The sequence below is a fragment of the Hyaena hyaena genome, unplaced genomic scaffold (genome assembly GCF_003009895.1).
Source record: "Hyaena hyaena isolate Hyena2069 unplaced genomic scaffold, ASM300989v1 scaffold_17, whole genome shotgun sequence".
Taxonomy (NCBI): Eukaryota; Metazoa; Chordata; class Mammalia; order Carnivora; family Hyaenidae; genus Hyaena; species Hyaena hyaena.
This window is the reverse complement of record NW_024080648.1, coordinates 6,956,429-6,979,348: the sequence shown is the minus strand read 5'-3', so window position 1 is coordinate 6,979,348 and position 22,920 is coordinate 6,956,429. Positions and strand designations below refer to the sequence as shown.

The window sequence follows — 22,920 nt, the reverse complement described above, 5'->3', positions numbered from 1 at the left end:
ATTTAATCTCTAATGAAAACTTTATTTAAAAAACAATTTTTAATCCATTCATCCGTTGATGGACACATAGGCTCTTTCCATGCTTTAGCTATTGTTGAGAGTGCTGCTATGAACATTGGGGTACATGTGCTCCTATGCCTCAGCATTTCTGTATCCCTTGGGCTGACAAAAACTGAGGACTGATGGATGTGGGGGGGGGAGGGGGGAGATAGGCATAGAGGAGGACACTTGTGGGGATGAGCACTGGGTGTTATGTGGAAACTAATCTGACAATAAACTATTTGTAAAAAAATTAAAAAAAAAATTTTAGGGGCACCTGGGTGATTTAGTCAGTTAAGCGTCTAACTTGGTTCATTCATGATCCCATGTACATGGGTTTGAACCCTGCGTTGGGCTCTGTACTGACAGTTCAGAGCCTGGAGCCTGCTTTGGATTCTGTGTCTCCCTCTCCCTCTGCCCCTCCCACACTCTCTCTTTCTCAAAAATAAACATTAAAAAAAGTTTTTTTTTTAAAAAACAAATAAACAAAACTTTAAACTCCATTCACAAATGCCTGGATGGCTGCATAACTATTTATACATTTAGAAATATCCTGTGTAAGAAAGGAGAATCATATGCTGCTTAAATCATATCTGTTATATATATAAATATCTCTTTAAAACTCCAAGAGTTTTCAGTTTAAGATATTTATCGTCTTACAGACCAAAATTATCTACAAAGATATCAATTTTTTATAAAGTTAGGGTGGACAATTTGCCAAATTCCTAAAGGAATTACAATTATAATTAAAAAAAATAATATCCCAGTAGATACCAAGATCACTGAAATGGAAGAGGAAAAAAATTGCCTTATTTTCCTTGTAGTTAAGGTCTACAAATTTTTGTTAAGTGGTACTTTTTGAAAAGTTTTACACCTTTACCTAGCAAGGGTAGTATAAAATTTCACAAAGAACAAACTTCTTAATTTGAAGACTCCCAGAAGAGACTGTCAGTATAAGAGTCTGACTTGGTATTCAAATAATAGGTGAAATCCGATCCCTCTTGTGGCCAGTTCAAGTTTGTGTAGGAGCCCATGTACACTTATTTGTTGATACTGGATACTGCTGGATCTTACCAAATTAAAACAAGGGTAATTTTTATAAATTACACATTCAACTGGGATACACAGGTTTTGAAGATGACAGAGACAGAAGAAACTTTCATGGATCGCAATTAAACTTAATCTATCCCTTGCAACTTCAAGTCTTTAATAAAAAAGACAGTAGAAAAAAAATAGTAGCACTCCTAGCAGCTAACTTAACTTGGAACACTAATTAATTAATTAACTGTAGTAACATTATGAAATTTCTAATCAAACTGGTGATTTAATAACAAAATCAGAGTGAGATAGGGGAACAAATTTTAAATTCCATTCAAAATCTAAAAACATCGCTACCTGAAAAGTGAACATATTTTCAGCATTTCATTAAAAATATTTCACAACTAACTTAATATGTCTCTTTCTAAACAAAAAAAAAGTCAGAAAATACTTACATGAAGCATTTGAGTTTTTAACAAATAAATGCTTACCTAAATTATTTTTTAAGTTCTGTATACAAAGTGAGAATATTAATCTCTACTTTTAAGTATATTTTTAATAAATATACATATTTGTGAAGGATTCTATCTCCCACTTTTGGTTTATTCAACCAATATTAACACCTAATACTTAGCTTTGCTTTGCAGTCTTCCAAATCAGGAATAAAATCGTATAAACCAAAGGACTACAGACTGTAAGGGTCATGACTTACTTTTATTGTACTTGAAATTGTTAGAATAATTCTGGCACACTAATTGCTAAAAAATAACAAAAGAAGCTGAACTATCACTATTTATTCACTGGTAAAGCCAAAATCAAAACAAAACAAAAACTTTGGAATTTTAAATATCTGTGATACAAAACAGAAGTAAAGAAAAAATACACTGCCAAATATTGTTACTGAACTTAGACATTTACAAAAAAGTCACTAAAATTAAAGTTTTGCTCAAAGAATTTACTACTTTCCAGGGCACAAAAGAGACAATTTTGTTCTACTTGTGTCCTGATACAATGAAAGTTAACTTTTCTTAATTATCCTAAGAAAGACCAGGGTAGGGATTCATCCAACTAAATTTAATAAGCTAATGCAGGGGTGCCTGGGTGGCTCAGTCGGTTAAGCGTCATACTTCGGCTCAGGTCATGATCTCACAGTTCGTGGGTTCGAGCCCCGCATCAGGCTCTGTGCTAACAGCTAGCTCAGAGCCTGGAGCCTGTTTCAGATTCTGTATCCTCTCTCTCTCTCTCTCTCTCTCTCTGACCCTCCCCTGCTTGCACTGTCTCTCTCTGACTCTCAAAAATAAAAGACATTAAAAAAATTAAAAAAAAAAAGGTAATGCAATGCTTCTAGAAGGAGGTGCATAGCTGAACATCAATCTGAAATATGAAAATGGCAGTAGGTGTTATAACACACAGGTTTTGTCAAAAGTAATGAACGCAGTGCTTAACTGGAACTTAATATGGCTAAGTTTCTAGTAACTCATCCAAGGCCAAAGTTACAATCCTAATACAGCAAACCTCTAAAAGTATCACAGGAGTGCAAGAAGAACAAGAAGGTGATTCAGAGAGTTACTTACAGATCCTCGGAGAAATAAAATTGGAAGACCAATTCCAAACTTTTCTCCTAAGATGTTCATAGCAGATAATAGCTGGAATGCCTGTGGACCAAAGTCCTGTGGCATATCATCTGAGTCATCAATGGAAAAGCAATGATCCAATCTAAGTAATAATATGATAGAAAGTTTAGCTAAGGTGTGTACCTTTAGAAATAAAAAGATTTAGTGTTAATTATTAGCCAAGTAAAAAAAAAAATCTCAAATACACCAACTGCATCATAAGTTACAAATAAAGTTCATTACAGCCAAGACCATGTGAAGTATGTAAAACGTGAAATATAAACCACAATATAGCTCTATGTATTATGTTGATGGTTCTAGGTTCACGGCGGGTACCTCAGACCATAAACAGAAGAGGAAGGAGTTCAAGCAAGGAGAGTGCAGAATTATAGCTCGAAAAGCTCCACCTGACTGAATATATACATATTGGATTTTTGGGTTAAGTTGTGATGGAAGAAAAAGTCTGTTGCAAAAAAAAAATAAGTAACTTAAAAACCAAATCTCCTATGCAATAAGTTATTAGTTTAAACTCTGATGCCTGCACCATATGACATGAAGATAAACTGCATCTCATTTGAGTCCACTTAGAAGCTACATTCCTAAGCCTTCCTTCAGGTAGGTTTGGAATTATCATTAATACAAATGAGAATTCTTTAAAGCCGATTGAGAACAAAAGGACTCCTTATAGAAAATTAACACAGTTCAACTACCTAATTCAATTGGTTTCTTTATAACAAACAGCTTTGAAATGGCAATAAGAATATATTCAATATTCCAGATATAATAATAATATGCTGGGGAGGGGAGAGACTCTGCTTAGCTTTATCCTTCTATTCTAATTTTCTTTAGTAGGATAATTAAGTCATTAATTCTCTTTTCTAATATGAATATTTAAAGCTATCTGAATCTCACACAGTACAACCTATACTGGATCTTAGAAGTTTTCAAGTATATTATTGTAAATATCACTAAAGTTCTAAAAATGTGTTAATAATTTTCAGTCTGATTCTTTCTTTGATTTGTAATTCAAAAGTATTATTTTTAATTTCCAAAGGAATGAGAATTTCTTTGTTTATCCTCTTATTTCCTTTCATTCAAATGCATTGTGATCAGAAAAAGTGGTATGTTCAGGGCGCCTGGGTGGCTCAGTCAGTTAAGCGTCCAACTTTGGCTCCGGTTGCAATCTCACAGTTCCTGGATTCAAGCCTGCGGCAGGCTCTGTGCTGACAGCTCAGACCCTGTAGCCGGCTTCATATTCTATGTCTCCCTCTCTCTCTGCCCTGCTTGTGCTCTGTCTCTTTGCCTCTATCAAAAATAAATTAACATTAAAAAATTTTAAGAAAAGAAAAGCGGTGTGTTCAATACCATTACACTGAGAACTTTTGAGACAACACTATAGTCTAGTACCAGGGCTAGAAAACTTTTATAAAGGGCCACATAGTAAATAGTTTAGGTTTTGTGGACCAAATGGTCTCTGGGTCATTCAACTCTGCAAAACAGCCATAGACAATATGTAAACAAAAGGGTATGCTGTGTTCCCAGAAAGCATCATCCACACAAACAGGCAGCAAAGTGGATTTGTTTGCCATGTCCTGCTCTAATACAGTGTAAGATTTTTATCAATCTTCCATGTATGAGAAGTGTAGTCTCTAATTCTGTGCTTCCAAGCCAGTGTGCTGCAGCTGGATTGTTAAGTGTGCTGTCCAGCTCGGGTCTGAACGGAACCTTCACTCAAGTAGTGCACAGCCTATTGTGCTATACAGGTATTATCATCAGATTTGTGGATCATGAGGTGAAAATGTTTGAGATGCATTGTTCTAATTGCTTAGTACGAAGCTCTAAATGCCAAGTGTGAGATAAATCATTGTTACCCTGTTGACCACATGTTCTATAGCTTACTCATTTTAGGATTGCTTAACCAATCCTAAAATGAGTACCAATAACTAAAATAACTAAATAACTACTAATAACTAAAAATTATATCAAATTCTTCTGCTTTAATGGTGGATCTGTTGGCTTTTCCAGCTGTTCTGTCAATTTGTGCTTCTATATTTGTAGGGTTTGGGTTTTTTTTTAATATTTTTTTAAATGTTTACTTATCATTGAGGTAATAGAAAGAGACAGAGCATGATCATGGGAGGGGCAGGGGGGTTGGGAAACACAGAATCCAAAGCAGGCTCCAGGCTCTGAGCTGTCAGCACAGAGCCTGACTCGGGGCTCAATCTCACAAACCATGAGATCACAGCCTGAGCCGAAGTCAGATGCTCAACCAACTGAGCCACCCAGCTGTCCCCAGGTTTTTTTTTTTTAAGGTGCATAGAATAATTCTGTCCTGTTGGTGAAGTAACTTTTTGTCACTGCACAGAGATCATCTCCATCCCCAATAGTTATTTTTTTGTCTAACAGTAACACAGGTACCACACCTAGGTACGGCTAACTCAACGAGGTATACCATTTGTTTTCATTTTATTTTTTCAATTAATACACAATTGACTGTATGTCTGAACATGTCTAAAGTTCTACAAATTTATATTTATATTTTTTATTTTTATTTTTTAGCATTTATTTGTTATTGAGAACAGAGAGAGACAGAGCATGAGCATGGGAGGGGCAGAGAGACAGGGAGACACAGAATCCAAAGCAGGCTCCAGGCATCGAGCTGTCAGCACAGAGCCCGATGCAAGGACTCAAACCCACGAGCGCGGTGAGATCATGACCTGAGCCAAAGTTGGACGCTCAACCGAATGAGCCACCCAGGTGCCCCAAAGTTCTACAACTTTAAACACATCTGTTGATTCATATGCAGAGGTTCACCTAACTACCACAATCAGCCACCATCACAATCCGGACCCACAACAACTCCATCAGTGCAGAGTCCCTTGTGCTAGTAAGCCCTTCGTAATCCTACCCTCTACCTTCCTCTATCCACTGGCAGCCACTGACATTTTCTTCATCCCTATGCTATACTCTTACTTTTGAGAGAAAATCATAGAAATGGGCTCATACTGTAAAACTAGCATTTTTTTCTTCTTTTAAATGTTTGGAAGAATTTTCCATTTAAACCATTTGGATGAGGGAATTCTATTTCCAGAGGTTTTTAACAAAGACCTAATTTCTTTAACAGTAACTGCTCAGATTATCTATTTCATTGTGGGTGAATTTGTTAGTTTGAGGCTATCAGGGAATGGGGTTCATTTCCTCTTAATTGCTGAATCTATGCACACTGAGTTATTCATATTGTTTCCTTATTATCATTTTAATGTCTGTTGGGCCGGTAGTAAAATTTTTCTTTCATTCCTAAAATTAATAATCTGTGTCTCCTCTTTTTTTTTCTTGTTAGAACTTTCTATCAATTTTATTGACTCTTTCAAAGAACGTGATTTGCAGTCCTTTGGTTTTCAGTTTTCTATTTCATTTATGCTCTTATCTTCATTATTTCCTTCCTTCTGCTTCCTTTTCATTTACTTTGCTCTTATTTGCTTCCTGAGCTGGAAGCTTAATTACAGATTTGAAACTTTTCCTCTATTATAAGTATTTAATGCTCTAAATCTCCCTCTCATTACTGCTTTAGCTGTATCACATACATTTTGTATTTTGATTTCATTCAATTCAAAATATTTTCCAGTTTACCTTGAGACTTCCTCTTTGACTCATGGATTACTTAGCAGCTATTTAACCTACAAGTGTTTGGAGACTTTTCTAATATTTTTCTGTTACTGATTTCCAGTTTAATTCCATTACAGTCATAAAACACACTCCATCTGAACAGAATTCTTTTAAATTTTATTAAGGCTTGTTTTATGACCTGGAATATAATCTATATTTGTGAACATTCCATCTACACCTGGGAAGAATGTTTATTCCATTGTTGTTGGGTGGAGTGTTCTTAGATCTAGTTTGGTGATAGCCCTGTTCATTTCTTCTACCTTATATTTTCTGTCTACTGGTTCTATTAATTACTGGGAGAAGATGCTGAAGTTGACAACTGTAATTATGGATTTCTGTATTTCTCCTTTTAATTGTCAGTTCTTTTGTTAACTATATACACATTTAGAATTATGTATTCTTGGATATGATGGTTGCCTTTATGTGTCAACGTGGCCCAGCTATTTGATTAAACACTAATCTAGATATTGTTACAAAGGTACTTTACAGGTAGGATTAACACTTAACAATCAGTTGGTTTTATGTAAAAGAGGACTACCCTTGATAATGTGAGTCTCATCTGATCAGATGCAGGCCTTAAAGAATAAAGACAGGTTTGCTGGACAACAAGGAATTGTGACTCAAAACTGTGCACACAGAAATCCTGCCTGACTTCCCAGCCTGCCAGCTTGCCTCACATATTTCAGACTTGCCAATCCCCACAGTTGCCTCAGCCAATTCCTTAAAACCACTGTGTGTGTCTGTGCATATGTGTGTCTGTGCATATACATATGTGTATGTCTTTCTGTGTAGAACTAGAATTCATTGGTAAATAACACTTCTATCATAATGTAATGTCCTTCTTTAACCCTTGTAATATTCTTTTTCCAAAGTCTCCACTATCTAATGTTAAAATAACAACTCCAGCTATCTTCTGATTAGTCTCCATGGTATACAATCGTTATCCTTTTTTTTTTTAACATAACTATATAATTCTACTTGTGGTGAATTTCTTATGGACAGCATATAGTTGGACCATATTTTTGTTCTTTTTTTAAGTTTCTTTATTTTGTAAAGTTTATTTATTTTGAAAGAGAGTGTGCACACACAAGTGGGGTAGGGACAGAGAAAGAGGAAGGAAGAGAATCCCAAGCAGGCTGCACATTCTCAGCATGGAGCCTGACATGGGGCTCAATCCCATGAACTGTGAAATCAAAACCTGAGCCAAAATCAAGAGTTAGACACTTAACCACCTGAGCCACCCAGGAGCCCCATATTTATTTTTAAGTAACCTCTACACCGAATGTGGGCTCCAACTCATGACCCCAAGATCAAGAGTCACATGCCCTTCCAATTGGGCCAGCCCAGAGCCCCTAGTTGTGTAATATTTTTAAATCAATTCTAACAATGTCTACCATTAAATAGTAATTTTGGACCATTTACATTTAATACAATTATTGATATATTTAGCTTTAGACCCACCATTTTATTGATTTATCTATTTGTAAAGCAAAATAATAGTGTTTCCTTTGTCTTCTATTTAAATAAAAATATTTTGTTTTTTTAAAACTATACTATATATCATTCAACAAAAACTCAATTAAAAATTATTTGAAAAGAAAGAAAAACAAAGACTTTTAGAAAGTCTATGTACAAGAAAAAATCTTTACCTGGACCTGCAATTATCACAGCATTTTTCAGTTTCCATAATACCCGTGGAGGCCTTTCGTAGTTGTTTGTCTTCAAAATGAGACAAGATGATTCTACCCAAGAGAAAATTTAAAATTAAATAAAAGAACAAAACCATGTATGTTAAAATCATTGCTGAAAATAATGAGGTGAAATCATTACTAATTGATTCACCTGGGATCTCATTATCTGGCTTCAGTTTACTGAAGCACAAAGAAACTTGCCTTAAAAACCAGCACATATGTAACACCAACAAAATATTACTTCTAAATACTTCTAATTATTTTGCAAAACTTTTTCTGAAAGGAGCACCATTCATAAATCTGTTATTAATTAGTATAAGATAAATAATACATACTGTCGCCTACATCTTCTGGAAAGAAGATAGTTTTCCATCTTTGCCACCATCTTTAGTTTGTATAATCGAAACTTTTCATTGGGTATCTGACTAAGGAGGTTCCTGTCAATTACAAATATTACAAGTTAATATATAAAATTGCATCGGCAATTTTCTTACTTCTAAATTTATTACTGGTTACTTTTCATAACCTATAGCACCCACACCTCCATCAAGATTAAAAAAAAAAACTTTCTATCATCCCAGAAAGTTACTGTATCCCTTGCCAGTCAATGCCCACAGAAGAAGCAAGCATTTTTCTGACTTTGATGAAAATTACTTTTAAAAGATTTCTATGCCTATGTCCAAGCATCAATTTTTTAGCTGCCTTTGAAAAAAAACCCTAACGTTTTTCATTTTGATTTATATACTACATGCTTTTTTACAGCTGTGTTCACAATTTACAGTTGTGTTTCTAGTAGCAATTTTTCCACTATATAGGAGTTTTTCCATTTTCCCAGTAAAAAGTTATTGTTTATTTTTATTTATTTTATATGAGAAACTAAAAACATTTATGTTAGCAATACTGAAAGAGGCTCATGATCCAAATATGAGCCTTCATCCCTATTTATTCTTAAGAGGACTTCCCATCCCCTTAAAACTATCTCTGTGACACCAATAAAACATGAGAATTAGGTCCCTCTTTCAAACAATTATAACTGATCTTTTCCATAATACTGAACTTATTTAAAATTATTAGAAATGCTAAAGACATGTCTTTTTTTTTTTTAACGTTTGTTTTTGACAGAGATAGAGAGTGCACAGGGGAGGTGCAGAGTGAGAAGGGGACAAGCAGGCTTCATGCTGACAGCCAAGAGCCTGATCAGGGCTCAAGCTCACAAAATGACCTGAGGTGAAGTTGGACTTCAACTGACTGAGCCACCCAGTGGCCCCAATACAAGTTTGTTTTTAAAAAGTTAATGCTGCTATAACTCATCCTGACTTTATTAATTCTGGTCTTCTTTGAAGAAACTCCATGAATATCAGATATCAGAAGATGACAATCTCCCTTTGCAGGTCTTTCCAAGAATTCTTTCAAGACTAAACAGAAGTAGGCATGCCTGGGTAGCTCAGTCAGTTAAGCGTCCGACTTCGGCTCAGGTCATGGTCTCACACTTTGTGAGTTTAAGTCCCACGTCAGGCTCTGTGCTAACAGCTCAGAGTCTGGGGCCTGCTTTGGATTCTGTACCTCCCTCTCTCTCTCGCCCCCCCCACGCCCCCGCTCACGCTGTCTCTCTCTCTCTGAAATAAATTAAAAAAAATTTTTTTTTAATTTAAAAAAAGAATAAACAGAAGTAAAAAAAATGATAAACAAGTCTGAATTGAATACATTTCAGATATTTCAAAAGAAAACAATACTTACATATAAGATCTAATTGCTAATCCTGATCCTCATCAAAATGGACCTCAGTAATATTTTCACTATTCAACCTTCTGAAGGATAAAAACACCTCTGTACAATTCTCAAAGATTATGCCAACAGGGAATCTGGTTAAGTGAGTTCTGTAAAGTCTGGACACCCAAATGATTTCTTATTCAAAAACATTTTTATGATCTGACACCACTAACCACCATGACATTCCACATTAATTTACCTAAAAATCTCTTCCAACTGTTTAAAGAAAAAAAATTTTTTTTAATGTTTATTTATTTTTGAGAGAGAGACAAAGTGTGAGCAGGGTAGGGTCAGAGAGAGAGGGAGACACAGAATCCAAAGCAAGTTCCAGGCTGTGAGCTGTAAGCACAGAGCCTGATGCCGGGCTCAGACCCATGAACTATGAGATCATGACCTGAGCTGAAGGCGGCCACTTAACTGACTGAGCCACCCAGGCACCCCTCTTCAACTATTAATTCTAGTTCTTACTAATCTCATTCTTCCTAGCTTATGGGCTAAAATTACAAGTGACCATTGAAAAACATGAATTTAAACTGCATGGGTCCACTTACATGTGAATTTTAAAATAAATACAGTATGGTATTGTAAATGTATTTTCTCTTATGATTTTTTTTTAAATAACATTTTCTTTTCTCTAGCTTACTTATGGTAAGAGTATAGTATATAATCGATTTAACACTCAAAATAAGTACTAATCAACTTTATGTTATCCCTAAGGCTTCTGGTCAACAAGTAGGCTACTGGGAGAGTCAAAAGTTATATGCGGATTTTCAACTGCATGGGGAGTGGGCAGCCTTAACCCTCATGTCGTTCAAGGATCAACTGTAGCTCCTTTTTTGCTTTGTTTAGCTCACTTCCTTCTCCTCAGAAAGAACAAAGAAAACAATGCCTATACTCTTTTTAAAAAAAATTTTTTTTTAATGTTTGTTTATTTTTGAGAGAGAGAGACAAAGCATGACCAGGGGGAGGGTCAGAGAGAGAGGGAGACACAGAGTCCAAAGCAGGCTCCAAGCTCGGAGCTGTCAGCACAGAGCCCGACATGGGGCTCGAACCCATGAACTGTGAGATCATGACCCGAGCCAAAGTCAGATGCTTAACTGACTGAGCCACCCAGGCGCTCCAACATTGCCCAAACTCTTAAGTACTGTAGCCTCCCTTGTATTTGGTTCATCATCAGTGTCAGTAACAAATCTAAAAATATAAAATTATAAGCCTCTAAAACCAAATCCAGTTAATAGTTATTCTTCTTGTGGAACTATTAAAATAAAGTATAATATTCCACATAATAAAAGTAAGTTGAAAACAGAAAAATTCTAAAAGCAATACCATAAATAGAAATCAGATGGAACTAGTTGGGAAGATCTATTAAACTGAGATTAAACTTTATGAATTACAGTAACCTTTTCAGTGAGAATCAGCAACTGCATTTATTCTCAAACTTTGTTTTTTCTAAAGAAGAGGTTTAGAAAGGATGATACAGGGATGACACAGATCTGTCCTAAATCCTATAGCTTTATTTCCCACAGGATGGCTGCAAAGAGCAACCTGTCTACACTCAAGATTCAAGTATGGGCTTTCTGGCACTGTTATTGATTAGTAATCATTGTTACTTCCTGTGAAATCTTAATGAGATAACCATTTAAAGTATCGTTTGAGACTCGGAAAAACAGGAACTATATCTACTAATGAACTTGGAAAGTCATAAGAGAAAATTCAGCCTGTTAAGTCTTCAGAGCCTTTTATCACAATGTACAAATAAATCAGAATTGGTAGGAATCAGCATATGCTTGATACAATCCCAAATTTAATTGTATCATGTAGAGCTATGCTCTATCCCAATTATTTTAGTTTATGAAAAGGTTTACATAGACAACAGTCAAAAGAAAAATAATAATTGTTCTGTTTAAGGGGATGGTTTTATTGACTATGTTAAGAAACAAAAGCTACCACTACTCTTAAAAGGATGAGCTTAAAATTTATACCAAACATGTTTACCTAATGAGTCCCTATTCTTTCAGATCTCAACTTACCCTATCACCTCTTGAAAGAAGGCTTATCCAACCTTTTTAACTTGGTAAATATACACCTTATTATACACTCACGACTTGATGTAACTTTCCTTCCTTGCACTTAACACAGCTGCAATTTTACACAGATTTACATGATATCTTTAAAAAAATTTTTTTAACATTTATTCATTGTTTGAGAGACAAAGAGAACAGAGTCTGAACGGGGGAGGGTTAGTAAGAGGGGGAGACAGAATCCAAAGCAGGGTCCAGGATCTGAGCTGTAAGTACAGAGCCTCACGCTGGGCTCAAACTCACTGACCGTGAGATCATGACCTGAGATGAAGTCGGACGCCCAACTGACTGAGCCACCCAGGCACTCCGAGCATGATCTCTTTTTAAAAATCTTCTGATTATTGAAATTTTCACAAACACACAGAGAACAGAAAATGAATGCTACGTATTCATAGTTGTGTGATTCTGTGATTAAGATCTGCCATTTCCATTATACTCCAAGCCCTATGAAAACAGGAACCATATCTGTTTTTATATATTTATCACTGTATCCCCAGCACAAAGCATAATGCTTAGAACATAGAGGGCACTCAAAACAGCACTGATGAATGCTGAATAAAATAAAAACAGTATTAGATAGGCAGTCTTATCATTTTAATATCATGAACTGCTAGTATGTTCATTCAAGAACTCAATTCATTCAGCTACATGGAGGTGCATTTTGAAAACAGCTCACCTTAACAACCCCACGAGTTATCACATATAATTCTTTTCCTGAGGTTTTATCTCCCCTATGGATGAGGGAATCAGTTGCTAACCACTGCCTCTAAAATTTTTGCAAGATGAAGTTTTCCTTTCCTATATAAATATCATAGAACTTACGTGCCAACAAAGATTTGCTTTGTGTTTAAGTTATCTTACATTTAAACACTGAACTTTTAATTTTTTTTTCATGGTAGTCAATCATCACAGTGAATGGGTACAGTGCAACATAATTATTCACACACAGTCAATGAGAGCTGGCATGCTTTCATAGAAGCAAAGAAACAGATGGTAGAGAGAGACAAACAGGGATCGGTAAAAGTCACTTGGAATAAGTACCATTGTAGCATGGGAAGAAAGAACCAAAAACAAAATAAATGGTATCTGATGAAACTATAGCAGAACAAATATCAAACTTGAGAGGACCTGGGGAGAAAGAAAGCAGTTCGTCCGTGCACACTTTGGAAAGCACCCATAGGATCTATGTTCCATTCCCAGCACAGTCCCCATTTAGTTAATTCTTCACACTAAATGAAGCAGAGCTGAAATTAGGTCATCTCCTCTGAGTGGCAACACTTACCACAAATGTTCTTTAGATGTCCTGTTTGGGTTTGGTTTTAAATGCACTTAACACATTACTTGAAATTTTGTACGCTGCAAATACTTTCAAAGCTCAAAGGGAAAGAAAGAAATCTGCAAGGGTGAAAACAAGAAATGTTTTTACCTATTTTGGTGAAAGTCTACTGGAGCCCAGAGTACATGACAAGAACTTTGAAGTCCATCACGGCCAGCTCTCCCAATTTCTTGGTAATAGGATTCCATTTCCTTAGGAGCACCATAATGAATGACCTTGCGAATGTCAGCTTTATTAATGCCCATGCCAAAAGCTATGGTAGCCACGACACACTGAGAATAAATAACAACACAGTTTGACAAATATGTAGCAGAACCAAAATGCTACATCTTTATCTTTTCATAAGAGTAATTAATTAGTTCATTAACTAAAGTCCCTGGCATGAAACTGAATTTCATATCATTTCAAACAATCGCTTACAGGTTAAAAAATCATCTACACAATTTACAAATCAAGGATTGGTAACCATAAAACAGGATTTCTAATTCCTCACTTAACTAGCAAATAAAGTGGTCTCTTTGAACACCTATGAGTACAAGATATAAAATAGGCTCTTAAAATACTTAACTATATTAAAGGAGACTCTGTTATCATTAAGGTTCAAGAATCCTTACCTGATTGCACATTATCTTAATATTTTTTAGCATTATTCTAAGATGGAAGGAAAACTTCTCATTAAATATGGTAAAATGAAACATGAATTTATCTTTGCATCTTTAAAAAGATAAAATTAGTAGATATCTAATATGTATGAGCATACTGAAATAAGATTTACATGATTAGGGGAAATTCTAGGGAAGAATTAGTAAGAAGAACACAAAAAAAAATCCCCAAAATTTTGAAGTATTAATAATAAAAGAAGATGTACAAGAAAAGTAACTGTATACTACATGGCTTAGAAATAAAAGCATTTGCAGAGAATTGTGTAAATATACTACATAATTATTTAAATTTATATTTATATAATATTTAAATAAATATATATACATATATATAACCAAATTATGTTAATGTTGGGAGGAAAGGGGGTTAGAAATACATAAACGGAGTGAGAAGGGTAGGAAGGGGTGTGAAAGGAAGCTAAACTTTCATTCCTCATAATAGGAAGTCAGTGGACAATGCCTAAATCTAATAAATAAAAACTAAGTAGTAACAGTAAAAGCAATCATTGCAAGATCCAGCAGTAAACACCAAAAGATTAAGCTAAGAGATGAGAGTAGGAAACCAGAAGTGGGGAAGGAAGGAGGGGGAGGGGTTACTGTTCTCATTGTTAGCACTGTAGAACCAGCTGGTTCTTTAAACTATATAAACAATATAAACTAAAATGTTATTTTAAAAAATGTAGTAAGATGGACCAAGAATGGAGGGAAGGAAGGAAGAAGAAATAAAGAAGGAAAGAAGGAAGGAAATGAACAGATTAAAGGAAATATAAGAAAGATGAAAGAAAAATAAAGACAGGAATAGAAATTTATTAAGAAAAAGATTTGAGGGGTGCCTGGCTGGCTCAGTCAGTGGAGCATGAGATACTCTATCTCAAGGTTGTGAGTTCAAGCCCCCATGTTGGGTGTAGAGATTATAAAAATAAAATCTTTAAAAAAAAAATAAAGAAAAAGCTCTCAGTGAAAAGATTGGGCCATTTTGTTACATTTGAGACTGAATAAGTAACATAATTTTAAGGATTTTTTAACGTACTTCTGATTTAATTTTTTCAGCTTTATTAGGATATAATTAATATATGCCATTATGTAAGATGCATAATGTGATAATTTTATATACATACATATACAACGTGGAATGACTACCACAATAAAGTTACTTACCACATCCATTACCTCACATAGTTACTATTTGCATGTGTGTGTGTATGTGTGGTGAGAACTCTTGAAGATCTAATTTTCATCATATGGTACTGTTGTTGCTGTTTTTAAGTTATTATTTTTAAGTAAGCTCTACACCCAACAGAGGGCTCGAGCCCACAATCCTGAGATGAAGAACTAGATGTTTCAGGTACCTGGGTGGTTCATTCTATTAAGCGTCTGACTCTTGATTTCAGCTCAGGTCATGATCTAATGGTTTGTGGATTCTAGCCCTCTTTGGGGCTCCACACCAACAGTGCAGAGGCTGCTTGGGGTTCTCTCCTTCTCTGCCTTTCCCCTGCTCACTCTCCCTCTCTTTTTCTCAAAATAAAGAACTAAAACTTAAAAAAAAAAAAAAAAAACCACATACTCTACTGACTGAGCCAACCGGGTGCCCCTTTATGATACTGTTTTTAGATGAGATCACCCTATGCTAGACATGATTTTCAAAATATTACAAATTCTCAGGTGAAAATAAAGATATTTTATCAAATGATTTATACACAGCCTCATCCCAGAAAGAAAAGGAATTTGAGCCACGTTGAAAAAGCAAATATAATGCAAAAGGACATGAAACTAAAAATCAGGACTAAGAATAAGAATGAATGGTCACAAAGTAAAAATGCAAATCTGCATACGAATGTGGTTAGATTTGGTTAAGAATAATAGGAAAGAAAAACATTTTTCCTAAAATTATAAAACAGAAAATACTAGGATTCTAAGCATCAATCAATCTAAGGCATTAAGAGCTAGGGCGCTGAGGTGGGGTGGTCAGCTGTAATTATATTAGGCCCACCTCGAAGTATAAATCTACTTCAGAAAGACAGGGGAGTGAACATCCAGAATTCTGTACATGTATGCATTCAGTAGGCACTCAATGAATATTCAATGGCAGGTAATCAATTCCAAGAGCACCAGACTACTCTATAGAGATGAGGAAATATATTTTCATCATCTTGTGAAGGTGTTTGAGAACTCTCAGTGCAAATGTGAAGCTTCTCAATTATTTATTAGAAGAGTTGCTATATACAACAGAACCCCTGATGTCAGCTTAGGGTGACACCATCAATATTAATTTATTAATTTTCATAATGTGGATAAAACTTTTTGACGTCCTACCATAGAGAGGGTATATATATTGGCACATACATACACAGACCTTTCTAGATATTAGGTATAATTAGTGATCACTGTGAGGTTTTTAAAGCCATATTTCAAAGCATTAATGTTTTAGTGAAGCTGTGCATTGTGAAGAAGACCAGAGCATCCAACAAAATTTTCCATCACAGCCTAACAGATAAAGTTTGCAACCTCTCATATCTGTAAAAGATGTTCTACCTAAATGACTAATAATAAGCCAAGATGAAAGAAATCATTGATTAGCAAATGGCTCAAACATCAACTGTTAGTATTCAGTAAGCAGCAGCCAGTACATTTTATCGGATAACTTTCAAACTCCTGAGAAATAGAATAAAAGTATAAACATGTAAGTAGCAGCCAATACATTTTATCAGATAACTTTCTAACTCCTGAGAAACAGAATAAAAGTATAAACATCTAAGAATTTAGGGAACTCTAGTCTAAATAGTTGTGATAGCTGTTCCATCTTTGGAAAGAAGAGGAAGAAAGAGAATAGGTGCTTTTAGGCAGGTGCGTGTTACAGCCTGACAATGCACAGTGAGCTTTACAGACAGCACCTATGAACCATACTTGAGGTAGGTTGTTTGAAGACCTACAGAGTTGGACAGAGTGGAAATGGAAGACCTACTGAGCAGAAAATGCAAAGGAGAAGTTCGTCTCTTAATTTGAGAGGAGGGCTAGTCCAGAGGCTTACAGTGATGTGATGTTGATGGTGTGAAGCTGTACTTACCAATGTGGTTTCAAACTTTCTGCATAACACCCACTAAATGAGGCTTCCAATCACTACAGGAAGCTCAGCTGGAGCCCTTCACAGTGACTTAACTGATAGCCTTTCTTTATTCAGTTTTTCCTCCTTCAAATCAATCCTGTTCAGGACTGCTAATGTAATGTTTCTAGAATACTATAATCTTGCTCAAAAACACGCAGTTGTCTTCATGATGGCTTTCAAGCTCCATTTTGAGGAGCTCTGAGGATAACAGAACACCCACATGGGCTGTCTTGGGAGACGGGAAGACTCTTGGAACCCTTTCTCTCTCACATCAACCTCAACATAAATTATTCTACTTTAACTTGTTTTACCTATTAAAAAATGAATTTAAAAATTACATGAAAATTTAAATAAAAAAATTCTAAGGCTCAAGTAGTCTACAGACACATCGTATCAATCCCAGCCTGCCTCTCCGCTGGTTTTAAGGCCACCCATAACCTGGCCATCCAATCCATTAAACTGTTTTCCTGTGACCTTCTAACAGCTCCTCGCTGCCTTTTCATCTATGCCTTGTACCATTCCTCCTCCGCACTCCCTTTCCCTCCAACCGTTTCAAACTACTCTTAATTTCCTGAACCCAGTAAGGCACTCTCATACCATAGTGTCTTTACACATGCTAGTCCCTTTTCCTGGAATTCCATAACCAATTCCCTTTCCCTCATCACTTACTGGCCTAGCATACTTAATAAACTTCCATTGACTCCTTTAGACTCTATACTCAAATAGCTTCTCCCTGGATGGACCACTCCCCACAGGACAAGCTACCTTAACAGCTAGGCTTCCCTCCTCTGTGCACCTAAGCTCTATGTGCAGACTCCTATTGACACTAGTCTGCAATAGCTTGTTCACATTTCTGTCTTCCACATTATATACTAATTCCCTTTATCAGAGAGACTTCTTTATACTCAACACAAACAAGGTATTCAATAAAGATACGGCAAATATTAGACACGTATCTGTTTCCATGGGAGAGCAGAGAGTAATGATGACGGATCTTCACACCTGAATTTCATCTCTTATGAACCTGTGATGAACCTCTCTCCTTGCACTAACACCCATGCCTGCATGGTATGTTCCACAGGCTAACTTCACTTTCCTAAGTTCAGCTGTAACTTCTTCTGTCATTCTTCTGGAAGGACAATAGATGATAGTTGGACCTTCAAATTCCCAGGTGGAACTAAAACAAAACAAAGCAAAAAAAAAACAAAAAACAAAAAACAAAAATCAAAACAAAAGAACAAACATAAATATATAGGCTTCAGTTTGAGTTTCCAAAACAAGTTTGAATTTTACCTTATTGAATTTCCCCCTTTCTTTTTAAAATTTTAATGTAATTCCATTTTAACTTAATTTTTAAAATTTTAATTTACTTAGTAAAACAGTACAAAAGAGAAAGCATATAGAAAACAAGGATATGTTTAACTACATAAAAATGAAGAAAGTCAAATGTGAAAATAAATTATACTAAATCCCAAAGACTTTTGACTCACTTTTTTTGTTTAAAGTTAAAAGAGACAAGTTTAAGCAAAAGCCTTGATAAAAACTTACCAACTACTGGAAATGCAATTTCCATACTTTTAGAAATGCAAAACACTAGATGAACAATTAGTCTCCATTTACATGACAAAGTGAATATTTACATAGGAGAATGGATACAATTTATATTGCATTATTCCTATTCTCATGATCAAAAAATTTGAGTTTCTACATATGTTTACTAAGAAAGTAGTAACTTCCTTATAATATTAAAGATAATTTTTATAGTTCAAAGAAGTATTTACTAGTAATCTTGAGACAATGACTGTTATAGAAAACATATGTTCAAAAGTCTGTTTTAGAAAACTGTGCTGCTTTTTTTTTAAGGTCTTTTACTTATTTGGGGGGTAGGGGGGCAGAGACAGAGGAGAGACAAAGAGCTCCAAGCAGCCTCCCACAGGGTCAGCATGGAGCCCCATGCGGCTCGAACCCATGAACAGTGAGATCATGACCTGAGCCGAAATCAAGAGTTGGACACTTAACCAACTGAGCCTCCCAAGTGTCCTGAAAACTGTGCTAATTGATTAAAAATCCAAACATTTATTTCTCAATACAGTCATTTACATAAATACATTCATTTATGCTGACGTCATCAATATAAAAAGAATGTACTATTTTATATTTGGGAAGAGCTGTTTTATTTATTTATTTTGAGAGAGACAGAGACAGCACCAGCAGAGGAGGGGCAGAGACAGAGGGAGAGAGAGAGAATCCAAAGCAGGTGTTGCCAGCACAGAACCAGATGTGGAGACCGAACTCTTGAAAACTATGAGATCATGACCTGAACTAAAACCAAGAGTCAGAGGCTTAACCAGCTGAGCCACCCTGGAACCCCTGTTTATTTATTTTTCAATGCATACACACTTTGATACAATTCTAACTTTAGGAATTTATTTTACAAATATATTTACACATTTGCCAAAAGACACACAGACACAAATATTCACAGAACTATAATTGTGAAAAAATCATCTAAATGTTCATCATTATGTACATTCATACTATGCAATTAACTAAGCAAACAATAAAAAATCATGTGGATCTAAATCCTTTAAGGACTATGACGAAAGTCACTGAATACTTAAACAGAGCAAAAAAACTGGTAATAAATTTGACCTCCAAGAGTTTTACTGAATACTCAAAACAATTTTTGATAGTGACCAAATGGGCTTCCCTAAAACTTCCCAGCAGATAAATTAGGTATTTAAAAGACCTTCCTCAGGGCATCTGGGTGGCTAAGTCATTTAAGCATCCGACTCTTGATTCCCGCCCAGGTCATGATCTCACGGTTCATGGGTTTGAGCCTCACATCAGGTTCTGCACTGACAGTATAGAGTCCGCTTTGCATTCTCTCTCCCATTCTCTCTCTGCTTGGGGTTCTCTCTCTCTCTCCTTCTCTCTCTCTGCCCTACCCCTGCTCATTCACACATGCGCTCTCTCTGAGAAAATAAATAAATAAACATTAAAAAAAAAAAAAATACACACACTTTTCCCAAAGAAGAAAAATTTGTTCACCAAAATGAATATTTACACATTAGGGCCCCAATTTTTTTATTTTTAAAATTTATCAGTTTTACATTTAAGTTAATTAACATATAGGGCAATAATGATTTCAGGAGTAGAATCCAGTGATTCATCACCTACATATAACATCCAGTGCTCATCCCAACAAGTGCTCTCCTTGTTTTAAAACAATACATTATACAGAAAGGTAGCAAAGACATTTTTTTATTAAGAATGATAAAAGTTTCAATTTATTGGGGAACCTGGGTGACTCAGTCAGTTAACTGTACAACTTGGGCTCAGGTCGTGATCTCACAGTTCATGGGTTCGAGCCTCGTGTCAGGCTCTGTGCTGACAGTTTGGAGCCTGGAGCCTGTTTTGGATTTTGTGTCTCCCTCTCTTTCTGTCCCTCCCCTACTTGCACTCTATCTCTGTCTCTCTCTCAAAAATAAATATTAAAAAAACTTTTTTAACATTTCAATTTATTGAAGATATGAAAATCCTAAATGTGTCCATACCAAGTAATGGTGCTTTAACACATATGAAACAAAAATCAACAGAAGTAAATAAGGGGAGAAGGACATATCTGTAATAATTGGAGATTTTAACACATATCTGAGAAAAGACACTTTAAATCAAAGGAGAACATTGCCTAAAAAATGGAAATTCTCTATTCCTACTGAACAGGACAGTCAGAGAACAGAAGGGAACTTTATATATAAAGTTCAGTGCTCAAACATTGAGAGTGATGATAAATGAGGAATGGGATGGGAAGATTTCTACTTATGCACATCTGTAGTGTTCACATTCATATTAAAACTGCGTATCACTTTATACATTTTTAAAAAGGTAAAAAAATAAACAAAAATTTGAACTTAACAGAGCAGAAAAATCAAAGGAGTAAAACTCTCTACTACAGAAAGATTCATTACTGGGCTGCCTGGGTGGCTCAGTCAGCTAAACCTCTGACTTTTTAGTTTGGCTCCGGTCATGATCTCATGGTTGTGAGACCAAGAGTCTCACTTTGGGACTGGGTATGCAGCCTGCTTAAGAGTCTCTCTTTCTGTCTCCCTCTACCCCTCCCCCACTTGTGTTCTTTCTCTCTCCCCCTCTTGTATCCCCCCTAAAAAAGGGTTTATTACTTCACCAAGTGGTTTGCTAAACATTATTTTGTCACAAGAATTTCCAGAAGGGAAAAAAAAATCTGTCTTCCTTAGATAGATGAGAGACTTGTCTACCCAATTTCTTTTTTTTTTAATTTTTTAACATTTATTTATTTTTGAGAGATAGACAGAGTCTGAGTGGGGTAGGGCAGAGAGAGGGGGAGACACAGAATCTGAAGCAGGCTCCAGGCTCTGAGCTGTCAGCACAGGGCCCAATGTGGGGCTCAAACCCACAAACCATGAGATCATGAGCTGAGCTGAAGTTGGACACTTAACCAACTGAGCAACCCAGGCACCCCATTGTCTACCCAATTTTAACATATTGTGATTATAGAAAACAAATAAAGTCAGGATTTAACACATGTTAGCTCAATGACTAGAAAAAAATGGCAGAATTAAATAAAGGAAAGAACATGGAAATAAAAGGCAACACTCTGAAGTCTTAAGTACCCTCCATCTAATTATTGCTCATTAAAAGAAAAATTTCTATTTGCCTACGATCTACAGAAAGCATTCTGACTCTCAGGGGTTGGATGCTACCTTACTGTTCTTGGAGGATTGAAAATAGATGCAAATATCTTTTTTGCTTTGCTCTCAGAAAAACCATTGTCACACTAAATACAAAAATCTTGGATGGTCTTGGATGTCAGGCTAAGGATTCTGGCCTTTAGTCCACAGGAAAGAGGGAGGCCCAGAGCAGAATGCCAAGATCAGGGATGTGCTTTCGGCTAGTTAATCTGAATACTGTGTATAGAACAAGTAAGGAGGAACCCTGGGTGTGGGGCGGGAGGTTGATAACAGTCTGGGCTAAGGGACCTCCACTAGCCGAATTAACATGGAAGATGGTGAGAAGAGAGCATTTACATAAGATATCAATCATAAAAGGACAATATAGTCCGAAAGATAAAATATCACATTGTCTCTCTCTCTCTCTCTCTCTCTCTCTCTCTCTCTCACACACACACACACACACACAGGAAAACAGTTTCAAAAAGAAGGTTATTAGGGGAAGGCCATTGAGATTGAGAATAATATGGATGGAAAAGGATCACAGATTAGGAGAATAGATAATGATCCCACTGTTAAAAGACTCTAGCCTAGAATAAGCAGCCTTCTTCAAGAGAATGTTTTCCCTCTAGAGCACAGGGGAAGTAAAGTAGTCACTTCAGAGAGATCTCTAGCACAGCCAGAATACTCAGAACATATTCGGTACTTTCTTGTTTTATTTTTTTAATGTTTATTTATTTTGAGAGAAAGAGAGAGACAGAGAGAGAGCAAGCCAGGGAGGGGCAGAGAGAGGAGAGAGAATTCCAAAACAGGCTCCACATTGTCAGTGCAGAGCCCAATGTGGAGCTCAATCTCATGAACCTGCAAGATCATGACCTATGCTGAAATCAAAAGTCAGATGTTTAATCAACTGAGCCACCAGGCGCCCCTCTTATTTTATTTTTTATTTATTTTTTAAAGATTTTATTTTTCAGTATTCTCTACACCTAATGTGGGGTTCGAACTCACAACCCCAAGATCAAGAACTGCATGATCTATTGAGAGAGCCAGAAAGGTGTCCCCATTACTTTCTTGTTTTAATCTAAATATAGTACAATCAAGCCAATAGCAAATTCTACATTAAAATTCAACCTAAAGGATCCCAGTAGTCCTTAAGGAAGAAACTAATGATGTTCTTTAAACTCTATTTGCCTAGATTTGTTTTGTTTGTTT

General features: G+C 35.8%; 1 protein-coding gene across 4 annotated transcripts in view; it reads right to left on the bottom strand.

Moving 5' to 3' along the window:
* WRN (WRN RecQ like helicase) overlaps window positions 1-22,920 on the bottom strand; it is a 141,170-nt gene that overhangs the window by 36,083 nt on the left and 82,167 nt on the right. For all 4 annotated transcript variants that reach the window (XM_039220865.1, XM_039220879.1, XM_039220886.1 and 1 more), the window contains 5 exons: window positions 18,002-18,176; window positions 13,325-13,506; window positions 8,383-8,484; window positions 8,006-8,098; window positions 2,652-2,793 (listed from right to left, as the gene is read on the bottom strand). In XM_039220865.1, coding sequence (XP_039076796.1) covers window positions 2,652-2,793; window positions 8,006-8,098; window positions 8,383-8,484; window positions 13,325-13,506; window positions 18,002-18,176 — 694 coding nt within the window. The remainder of the gene's footprint in view (window positions 1-2,651; window positions 2,794-8,005; window positions 8,099-8,382; window positions 8,485-13,324; window positions 13,507-18,001; window positions 18,177-22,920) is intronic.